The sequence below is a fragment of the Carex rostrata genome, chromosome 22 (assembly GCF_964058835.1).
Source record: "Carex rostrata chromosome 22, lpCarRost1.2, whole genome shotgun sequence".
Taxonomy (NCBI): Eukaryota; Viridiplantae; Streptophyta; class Magnoliopsida; order Poales; family Cyperaceae; genus Carex; species Carex rostrata.
The window spans coordinates 498,475-510,550 of NC_135939.1; the positions used below are offsets into that span (position 1 = coordinate 498,475).

General features: G+C 32.9%; 1 protein-coding gene across 1 annotated transcript; it reads right to left on the minus strand.

The window, feature by feature from the left end:
• Positions 1-1,411: 1,411 nt before the first annotated feature.
• LOC144573793 (early light-induced protein 1, chloroplastic-like) lies at positions 1,412-2,757 on the minus strand. Its single transcript, XM_078323541.1, has 3 exons — positions 2,508-2,757; positions 2,058-2,144; positions 1,412-1,924 (listed from the first exon to the last, which is right to left on the minus strand). The coding sequence occupies exons 1-3, from the start codon at positions 2,640-2,642 to the stop codon at positions 1,580-1,582; spliced, it is 567 nt and encodes a 188-aa protein (XP_078179667.1). The 5' UTR covers positions 2,643-2,757; the 3' UTR covers positions 1,412-1,579.
• Positions 2,758-12,076: the final 9,319 nt, after the last annotated feature.

A 12,076-nucleotide genomic window follows, 5' to 3' on the forward strand; every position in this document is an offset into this window, starting at 1 on the left:
AGTGCCGATCATTCATTATTTATAAAATTTGAAGGAATTAGTATTACCATCATATTAGTATATGTTGATGACATTATAATCACCAGAAATAACGAAAAAGAAATTAATAAGATAAAATTTCACTTGAAAGAAAAATTTTACATTAAAGACCTTGGTTATTTAAAATACTTTCTAGGAATAGAAATAGCACATTCAAAAAATGGTCTATTTATTTCACAAAGAAAATATAATCTAGAATTGTTAAAAGAAACCGGTAAATTAGGATGTAAACCGACCTCAACACCAATAGAAGGTAGACATAAATTAAATAGCGAAGAAGGTGAACCATTAGATGATATAAATCAATTTCAAAGGCTAGTTGGGAAATTAATATATATAACGGTAACTCGGCCGGATATATCTTTCTCCGTAAGCCAAATTAGTCAATTTATGCATGCTCCAAGAACACCTCATTCGGAATCAATAAATAGAATTTTAAAATATCTAAAAGGAACACCCGGAAAAGGAATTTTTATGAAAAATAACAATTCTAATAACGTGTGTGGCTATTCCGATGCAGATTGGGCCGGAAGCTTTGATAGAAAATCAACAACCGGCTTTTGCACATATGTAGGCGAAAATCTAGTCACATGGAAAAGCAAGAAACAAAGTGTCGTGGCAAGATCAAGCGCCGAGGCGGAATATCGAGCCATGGCATCCACCGCAAGCGAGTTAACTTGGATCAAACAACTTCTTGCGGATGTTGGAATTAAAATTCAAGAACCAATAAAAATGTTTTGTGATAACCAAGCGGCACGACACATAGCAACCAATCTGGTGTTTCACGAACGAACGAAACATATTGAAGTGGATTGTCACTTCATTAGAGAAAAAATTCAATCAAAAGAAATTGAAACTCCATTTGTAAGAAGTGAAGATCAATTAGCGGATATCTTCACAAAGGGTTTAGATCCGAAACAATTTGAAGGAAATCTGAGCAAGTTAGGATTGATCGACATCTACACGCCTAACTTGAGGGGGAGTGTTGAGAATAAGAAATAAGTTAGACCCGTTAAACTTTGGACCCGTTTAGAATTAAATGAAGCTACTGTAGCATTACACCTATTTTTTGCATAGGCAACCGTTGGAATTTACAGCTGTTATTCCAACAGCTATTTTTTCTTTTAATTATAAATATGATTGTACTGTAACAGAAACTGAAGAAAGTAATGAAAAGAAATAATTTTCTATCTCAAACTCAAAAACTCAACAAAAATCAATGTGGATCGTTTAGCTTTATAATAGGTGTTGGCCTGTTGGGCCTTCAAGAATATACTAAATTTTAATAAAATTTTAAGAAATGTGTCTGATCTTCTAGTGTAGCAAAATAATATAATTAAAATAAACAAAGTTTCCTGTCAAGCAATCTCTCTAATGCAAAACTTCACCTGAGTAAGATTTTGTATATAATAGCACCAGTCTCATCACATGTTAATTCGCAATCTTTTTAGTGTTCTTCTTCTCTTTCACTACTACAAACTAAACCTGTTCCTTAATCTCCTCCATGATTAAATAAAGAGATCAAATCTATGACACTAATTTACACGAGAGGCCCACCCTTCAAATACTCGGTGAAAGCCAAGGCCACCAAGCCTAGCATGGCAAATCTTCCATTCCACATCTCGGCACTCTCATTCATGATCCCAGTGGTAATTGACTCTACATTTTTTCCCTTGAACAAGGGTACCAATGACGCAACTGAGAATAGTACTGCTGCGCCAAAAAATGCGGGGATACCACCATTCGACAATTGCGCAAATAAATCTTCACCACTAGCGGCCTCTGCAGCTATTGCTGCGACGAAACCGAGCATGGCTAGCCGTCCATTGATTCTCTCTGGTGCTGGACCGCTGAATGCTAGCACATCGGAGAACTTGGTGCTCACCTAAAAAATATTTGTTAATTATTTTTTCCAAGCATGATTAAGTTTACTAGTTGTATAAACTTAAGAAGCATGTAACAGTAGTTTATACTGTTCTCTCTTTTTTTCATTTCAATTATGTTATGTAAGTACGTACCTTAGGTGTAGATTTTGGAGCAGGAGATGGAGATGGCTGAGATGGTGGTGTTGAGGCTGTGGGTTGTTCCAGAGGTTGCTGCTCGGGCTGCATAATTAATAAGAATAAATAAATTGTAAGTTTCAAATTAATCAAGTGTGTGATGTACTGATGTGGGTTAATAAGTGTCGGTGCGATACAGTTTTTATGTTTATATCCCGCATTATAAAATAATAACACTAATTAATATCGTGGTACAATAATCAATATAATTGTGACATTTTAAAATCAAAGATATTATATATATATATATATATATTTTAAATAGAAGGAACAGGATCGATGAACAACTGATATATCCCCGTGTACACAGAACTCAACACATGTACCAACCATTAATTAAAGCATTGTATAATTTCTCAGCCAATTTAAAGAAAGTAAAAAAGGAAATTAATCAGGATATATACTTGCCTCATTTTGGCAACGAACGACTGTCCTCCGTGGCAAAGATCTAACGGAGGGGAGGCCGACAAGGCGGCTCCTCTGAGCAACAATCGGTGCCCTCACTGACATGTAGGAGCTGAGTGCAAATGATGAAGTTGCCATTAAAGAAATCCTTTTGTAAATGAGATAGCACTTGCAGCTGAGCTCTTACTAAGAGAGAACAGTAAAGCTTGTGGAATGTGTAGCGATCAAGTTACAGTGCAGATCTGCTTTTTAGGGTTGGGAGAGGTGTCAAATATATAATGGTTGCTCCTGGGCTCCTCTCGTGACGAGTGGTGGTTCTAACAGAGAACACGTTGGTTCAATAATTAGGACCGCTGGATGGATGCCACGTGGCAAGCATTGTGCCCTCATAGTATATGATAGTGACGTGGGTGCCGAGGTAACCAGGGATCGATGGTGGCGAAGTTTCGAGAATTAAATTTTTGGGTGGAGATGGCATCATGCACGATACCTCTCGCTTTTTCTCAGTGGGTTTTGGAGCTTAGCATGAGTGTTCAACGTGTACGCTTTTGGCACGTGAAGTGGAGCAGCACTGGAGCTAGCTGTTGCTGTTTCTCTGTCATTAGATCTCCAGAGAGTATGAATTCGTATCCTCTGCATTAACTCAAAAGGGAATCTTTTGAGTTAATAAATCTTAACCATCAAATTTGTTTTAAAATTCGTGCAAATTAGATCCGCGCTAATATCAAAGGGACCCCTATATCATAAGTAGGAACTGGATTGGATACATTTGAAATCAGACGATTGTGATTCATTAACTCAAAATATTCTTTTTTGAGTTAATTTAGAGGATACACATTCCAGAAAGTAGTCTTTCTGTCCAGGTGCAGGTAGTCCGCATCTTCACAGACATGTCTATTTCACCGAGCCTCTCTCCGAGACAGTGCCCAGATCGTTACGCCTTAGACAGATTATCTTATTTTAAGGATTTGTTTCATTTTTTCTATTATATATCACTGCTGAAGGGTCCGCGTGCGGAGCATTGGGAATTTTCCGTGTACCACTCAAAAACTTCAAAATTTCTTATTTCCTCCTTAAACTTTAAAATTATGTATTTTCTCCTCTATACTTCAAAAACGCACAAATTTATCAATTTATTGTATTTTATATTAAAACTCGAGCAAAACTAGGATGTGAATGGATCATATATTAAATGAATTCAAAACTTAAATTTTTTCCTTATACATGCATCATTCACGTAGTAGATGGATTTCAATGGTTTGAATTGGTTAATTGGTGAGCAAAGTATTAAAAAAAATAACGAAAATGAATACATAAAACAATTTAAGAAATAACTTATAAAAATGTTCATTTTTTTTTACCGCTTGACCATGTGTTAAATGTTCAAAACTTTAAAAAAAATTGCATGTACATGCATCACTCACGAAGTACATGGATTTTAACAGTTTGGATTCGTAGTTCGAAATCAATCCGATAGTCTTTTGAAGGTATACTCACTAATCCCTATTGATGAGCACATCACACTCTAGTTTTGCTCTTAAAACTCATTCTAAATTTATAAAATATCCATTTTATCCCTTATTAAAAGCATAAAATGCTCATCTGACTCAAATTTAATATGAAGCATTTTTCTACTGTCTGAACTGTTTTAAGATCCATACTCGCTAGATCAGCACGAACCTTGAAGCGAACATGCACGGACATTGAAGCAATGTGCACATATTTTAATGCGTTGCGCATGGATCATAATTGCTTTAAGATCCGTACGTGCTAGATCAGCACGAATGTTGAAGTGATCATGTACATATATTGAAGCGATGTGCACAGATCTTAATGTGATGCGCGTGAATCGGATGGTAGAGGAACCCTTCATATTCAAATTTGAGTCTGATAAGACGTTGTATATTTTTAATAAAGGGTAAAATAAATATTTTATAAATTTAGAATGAGTTTTAATATAAAAGACAATAAAATGGGTAAGTTTGTGAGCTTTTGAAGTTTAGAGCGGGAAATACGTAATTTCAAAGTTTAGAGAGAGAAAATACGTAATTTTGAAGTTTTAGAGGGGTATACGTCAAATTCCTCCTTATTATTACTTTTACTTGATTTGTACGGAATTGGTGTAATCGTTATAAAGTGGAATATGCATCCCTCCGCTTATTGGGGAATCATAAAGGCCAAATAATTACGCCTTATCTAAAGATCAAATAATTACATCTCATCTAGGGGTCAAACACTTGCACCCCGCGGAAGGAGAAACAGTTATCCAACTTAACCTAAGGATCGTCCTAAGCCAAAGAGACCCAAAACATAAATCAGAAGTGCAGAACATAATACCTGATTCCATGCCGTTTGCCATGAAATATCCAAAGCCTTAGTAGAGCAACGCCATCTCCGTGAGCACGAGATAATTTTTCAATGGCAAGAAGCCCTTCTCGCATTTACGTCGTATGGTCATAGATCAAGTCCCAAAACAGCAAGATATGGCCCTTGAGAAATCTTCTTCAAATTTCGTAATAGATTTATTTTCTATATTCTTTAATGGTGAAAGAAGATAAGAAGGCACATAAAGCTGTATTTTTCTAAAGAGAAAAACGTCTGTTTTGTTTCTATTTTTTTTTTGTTTTACTGTGTGCCTTGGGACCAATCACTATATATAGTAACTTGTCCATAGCAACAGCAGCAGCAGCAAAGCAAGACCAGCGGCAGTTCTAATTAGAATTTAGAACCAAGGTATAATGTTATATTAATTTATTTAATTGTTAAATAAATTTAGTTTTGGAAATCAATCATGGAGATATATCCTCGACTTAGGTTAGACGTAAAATTTTTGTTTTTCGATCTTTTTCCACACCTAAGCCAGTATAAGGGTTTTACCGGCAGGACCACCAAAATCCAACATCAACTACCTTGTAAATAATTAAAAAGCAGATGTTAATGGTTATGTATGTACATAAAATTGCATATATCATTGCATATAAGAAAATATTTAGACTGTTGCACACTTATGAGTTTCATTTTGTAGATGAATTTTTAAATTTGGATGAATTTGATTATGGTGATGAGATTGAAGACCAATGCACAAACAACACAGAAAGAGTCTAAGAGCAAGGAAATGAAAGTGTCGAGGCTAGAGAAACCGTAAGAGATGACCTAGGACATGCAGATTATAGCCATGATATTTCGGTTACTGAGTGGCATTTTACTTAGTTTTAGATTTCTAAGTTTTAGCACTAATTATGTTGCTAGTTAATTGTCGTAGCTATTAGAAGTATTAAACATTTTATTTTGTGTTATGAGGCTACTTGCAACTTATTATGTGTCAACTATCAGTAATCAGATGTTGGACTTCTATTATGTTGTTGCTTTTCTATTTTCTTTATGATTTTTGACATGTACTCTTTGTTAGAGTGTGTTAGAATTGCATGTTATATTGAACCAGATATATACTCTCATTATATATAATCAGTTTGACTTTCAGATAATAAGTTATATATATTCTAAAGAACCAGCAATTGAACCGGTTGAACCGAAGCTTTAGCGGTTTGATGTCCGGTCCGATTCTGATAACATTGAACCATTGAACCGAAGCTTTTCTAGTTATCTTCCAACTAGTATTTTGTATAACTGCATCAAAAACCGTGCGTCCGCGTCAATATCCATGTGATCCGCACAATCCTCTATAAAGGCGGTTTTCTAATTTTTGAAAAGATAGTTTCATGAATTACAAATCTCATAATCAATCCATCAATTATTTGATCTTTATCTACACATTTATGAACCACACCATGTTGAATACATAGATTGTCTAATATCGTAACTCCATATTAAATTACTTAATTATGACAATCATACATAACAGTATATAATTTATAATTATACATGTACAATCCATAATTATATTAGATATATGCTCAACATATCCAACACAGCTTACCCAGTGACACTCGGAAATCTCGATCCTTCTTTTAACTCTGGCCCGAATTTTAAAATAAACCTCTATATCTACAATGTAGATATAAGTATAGAATTTTATTTTACCCGGCTCGAATTAAACCGGGCCGTTATTTTTTCATTGTAACCTCAGATATCCGAGGGGATACGGATTCTATAAAGTAGCCTGACCTGAGTACCATAACTTTTTCTGTATAATTGGAATCAAAGGATTACTGGCCTCGATGAACAATTAAGATTAATTGTAGCTAAGACTATTTTAATTTGTGCCGGGGAATTATATGTTACAGATTTGAAATTCATTTTTTCTTTTTTATGAATATTATAATTCAAAGAAAACTTATATCGGCCACAATTAATTGCCGGTGAACAATTTTTGGAGAAAACTTAATATTTTTTTAATTTCTTGACTATATTAAAAATCCGTTACGTTTGTAATAACATATATAGATTCTAATTAGGAGGAAGCAGTAGAACTTGTTTAAAGTTACGCAAGTTTAATTGTGCGAATGATGCCAAATTTAATTTTAAAAAATGCGTAAATGGCCATAGCACGCACCCTAGTGTAAATAATGGATTTACTCAAGTTGTTGGATGTAAATCAGAATCAAAATTACTCATTTATCTTATAAATTTATAATAGTAAATGCTACATTTAGTGCATGATAGTTTCTAGATATCAATAAAAGCAAAATCTGTTCTAGTGAAAGAAATTCAATGAACAAAAAAGTGGCACTTAATTTAACAATAAATGCTTACACACGGTAGGTTATCTCCTTTAAATTGATGATGATGATGATGATATTTCTTTGGTTTGTCACTTCACTTGGTCCTTTAAATCTTCATGCATCTTTTTTTTTTTTTTTTGAAATCGGGCAGTGGCTGCCAAATGCATTAAACAAAAACGACAAGGTTACAACACGACACCACTGGACTCCAAAACAGCCCCCAGTCCTCCTAAAACAAGACCTTGCCACACTCAAAAGTCAAAACCAATCACAACAGAAAATAATAAACAATCTGGAAAAACAGTCAGGACAGTTAACAGTGTTTATCCGACAGCGATGCCTCCTGAATTATCCAAGCAACAACCCCGCTAACGGTTCTGCGCTTATACTAAAAAATTCGCAGATTACGCTCTTTCCAAATGCTCCAACAAGTGCACGAGAAGAAAGTTTCCCATCTACTGTGCCTCAAAGAATCATGAATTAAGCCACTGGACCCATCCCAATTCCCAAGTCTCCTGTACCGAGTCCCTTACCAGTACTACCGAGAACCCCAAGTGAATTGAGATCAGGTGCCACACTTGCCTTGCGAAAGGGCAGCAGAAAAATAAGTGGAATGCTGTCTCCAACCGACCAGCTGTGCATAGAACACAGTCAGGATGGCAATTGAAGTTATGGCTGAGCATGATCTCCTTCGTAAGTGCTCTGCTCTGCAGCGAAAGATGGACAAAAATCCTGACCGTTGGTGGAGACAGCATCATTAATATTGCTTCCAGAAGCTCTGGTATGCAGTTAATAATTCAAAATTTATGCATTGCATCACAAGCATCGAAGCTTTAGTCTAATTGGAATGAGAAAAATAATATAAAGAAGTTATTGTTTGCAAAATATCAAGATTTTGTTTGTTAAAAAGTTATTGTTTGCATTGACAGTGTATTACCTGTCCAACCCTTCCTAATCAAGTATCTTTGGTCAGAATGAAATTATGGACAACTAACTACATAAAGATCTTTAATTTAGGAGGTACAGGTAAATACCACCATATCATTGCATTAGTTGGTTATGAATCTCCAAAATTCAAAATAGTGTAAATAGAATGAGTGGAAAACTCCCCTGAGTGCTCCCATCTCCAAACAAAAGTTTGAGAATCGAACATTTCAAAAGTCTTCTTGTCATTTCTGAATATAAATATTAATCATGATTTTAAATAGCACGCTATAGTATAGCTATAACGTGTTTGGATCATAAAAGTTACGATATTATTAATGCTATGGTACGCTATAGCAGCGTAATATTGTAATAACGTTGTTTTTTTTAGCAGTTCTGCTATTACGCAATAAATAATATTTAAACTCTTTGATATTAATAGATATTTTGGCTTCACCCAACTCACAAATCAGATTTTATTTTATTTTATTTTGACTCTTTGTATCATTGTATAAAGCAAAATCATCATGTGCTGTCAATATTTTTACTCGTAATTTTTCCGTAATACTAATAAGGAAAGATAAATTATAAAGGAATGTTAATCATTAATTGCCGATGACCATTTAACGTGAGCTACATTTTGTAAGAACAGATACATAGAGCATGTGTCATATATTTTAACAGAGGAGGGATGTCTTCATCATGCCTTTATTTTTAAGAACTTTAATAATTTAAATTTTAAAATTTAAAAGTCAAATTAAAACCATTGGATATGATCTACATCATTTTATCTATGTACGTGTAAAAAAATTGTGATATTTCAACTTTATTTTAGTTGTCACTAGGAGCTTGTAAAAACTTACTAATGTGGATAATTTATAGACGTTGATTTTTCAAATGATTGATTTACATGAAAACAAAATTCAAATGTGATATTTTTTTATGAGCACATAGAGAAAATAAAATATATCACATCTAACGGTTTTATTTTAACGTTTATGATTTAAATTTAAATTTATTAATATTTTTAATAATGGAGGCATGATGGAGACACAAAAATTGAAGGTATTTGAACCCTCCTCTATTTAATAATGATGTTTTGTTTTACTCTCGAAAATTGAAGGCATTTGAACCCTCTATTTAATAATGATGTTTTGTTTTACTCTCAGATACTAGCATATTTAGTATCCATAAATTTTTTTTAGAGGATCTTATGTGATTCCTTTCATGATTAAATCCTCTTCACAATTGAGTCGAGAATGAATTGTCTTGCTTCAGACAAAGTAAAAGCCGAAATTTTTATTTCTAGTATAAAGAAAACATAAACCAAATCACCTTGGTTTTGGAGGGGAATTTGAGTAATACTCGAGCCGGACAGGCATTGTGCGGTCTCATTTTTTTTTTTACAGAATATTTGTTAACTAAAATAAAAAAAAAAAAACTTTGGTTTCTATGCCAGCAAGATTTTAGAATTTTACATTTTGGGGCCAAATGGTTTTAGAATTGGTTTCTAATTTTTCTGATTGGTTAATAATTTTTTTGTTAAAAAAAGAAGAGTTGGAGCCACATAACGCCTGTGTAACCCGAGTATTTTTCGAATTATGATCATATGAAGGTGTTTTAGTTTAATTTTTTATTATGGTAGAAATAAAAATTTCGGAAGTAAAAGATATGTTTCTCTCTCACAAATACTTATAACTTAAATAACAAAAAATTAGCTTAATCTTTGTAGATTGATATAGAATAGACCAAATCGTGCATTACAAGCTTGTCAAAACTTAAAAAAAAAGGGTCACATTCAGTGGCGCCTTTTCGCACAATTAGACTTAAAAGTGGTGGTCATGGATCATGAATCACGGGCAACTCTGTTGTGTTTCATGATGAATCTCAAACACATCACAGCTCCTATAGCTCCTAGTACTGCGTCACATGCCATGGAACCCCTGTAAATCTCATTTCAAGCTTCAAATTACTCCAACAAAATTTTAGTGTCAATCTAGTTGATTAGACATTGATTCAAATCACTTAACATTATGAAACAATCATCAATCGACTCCGTACTTTAAATCTAACATAAATAGATTCAAACTCAAGTTGATAATGAAATCAAAACCAAAGCCCTCTTCTTCTTTTTTATTAAGGCTGGAGGTCAAGTCATCAAACTATTTAATATCTATAAAATATTTCTTTTCAAATTTCAAATGTGTGATCTTTCACACAAATAGCATTACCTTTGTCACTAAACCAAAATCAAAACCAAAGCTCTCTTCTTACTTAACTGTAACTGCACTTAAATATGTTTCTAATATTTTAAATCTAGTACGACAATTATATAATCATATGAACTGGCTGAAGCACTCCAAAAATAAAATTTAATAAATTAAATTAAAAAATTTTAATCGCTTGTCTTTATACTAATTAAATTACTTGAAAATTTTATATTTTCTTTTATATAAACACATCACTCGTGAAGTAGGTTGGTCTCAATAGTTTGAATTCATTGTTGAAAGTATTAGAAATGTACTAATAGGTAATAATATTTTGGGCCATAGTAATAGTTAATATGGATTATATCTTATTGGGCTGGGCTTAAATTTATGTTCTCATCTGATTTGATCTGATCAGATCAGATAAGGTTTTCTTATCAGGTGCAATGAAATGGTGCAAATTGAACAGATGCATAGTATTATAAATATACATGTAGATTTCATTTTTGGTGTTGTTCTAGAAATTCTATTCATTACACTTAAGAAAATGTAAGAGAGAAAGAAAGAGAAAAAGATGGGGCTTTCAGATCGATACTAGCATATCAATTGACTGTTGGTTTTCGACTTGTTCGTGTGGATGCTGGTAGAAACGTGGCTGCTGTAGTGTTGCGTGGATCCGATACGAGATCAAAAAGAGAAGAAGTTTACTGCTAGGACTCGAATTCTCCGCTGCACATTTAATGGTAAACTCTATTTGAATCTTGAAATTAGTTTTATATATGAATTCTGGCTTTCGGATAGTGAGCAAATCATAAACTGATCAAAAGTATTGCACTATAACCTATCTGAAATCAAAGTCAATCCGATAGATTACAAAGTTAATTAAACTTAATAAAACTTGTGAGTTTAAGAACAATACCCTAATTCTATTCGGATGTAATCATTCTGAACACAATTCATACATATATATTTCTCTAATTTGACCCTAGACAACTTATACAAGCATATTTTACATAAAAACTACTACATCTGCAATTTAAATAACATGAGGTTCCAATATCTCATATTTTTCAAACCTCATCATATCTCATATTTTATATCTTTGTTTACAAAGTTCAAACTGTTAAACCGAACCGCTTAACATGATATTTATACTAAAATATACATGAGGATGAAATTTTATAATTTTTGGAATTTTTTTACTATTTTTTAAGATAGACACAAAATTACTATTTTTTTGACCGTTCAAAAAACAGTGATTTTCCACCTATCCTAAAAATTAGTAAAAGTTTCAAAAATTATAAAATCTCATGTCAACCATATTTTAGTATGGATATCATGTTGAACGGTTTGAATCGATAATTTAGATTTTGAAAATAATGATATAAAATATGAGGTATGATGAGATATGAAAGACATAAGGCATTGGAACCCTTCTCTTTAAATAAATCTATACTAAATTGCAAAACTTTCTAAATTTTTGTTTGTTCATAAATATTGTATTTCCCTTTTACAAATTGTCCCTACATTCATTATATTTTCCTAAGCAAAACAATTCATGATTTTAGATCTAATTCATATATAATATTAATTAAAACAGTAAATACATTTGCATACAAAATTTACTATAAGCCCTAGACAAGATATTACACAATTAATACTAAAATGTGTACGAAATTCACTTCATTGATTCCTTAATTACGAGAAACTTGCACGCTTAACCTAAATAAATTAAATAGTTCCTTTTTCTTGTAAAAAT

Bases quoted from the DNA above. Each gene is read 5' to 3' on its own strand.
- LOC144573793 (XM_078323541.1), bottom strand. From the start codon at position 2,642: ATGGCAACTTCATCATTTGCACTCAGCTCCTACATGTCAGTGAGGGCA. The intron at 2,145-2,507 runs GCAAGTATATAT...TTAATTATGCAG, and splicing joins TCGTTCGTTGCCAAAATGAG to CCCGAGCAGCAACCTCTGGA. The intron at 1,925-2,057 runs GTACGTACTTAC...AATATTTTTTAG, and splicing joins CTCCAAAATCTACACCTAAG to GTGAGCACCAAGTTCTCCGA.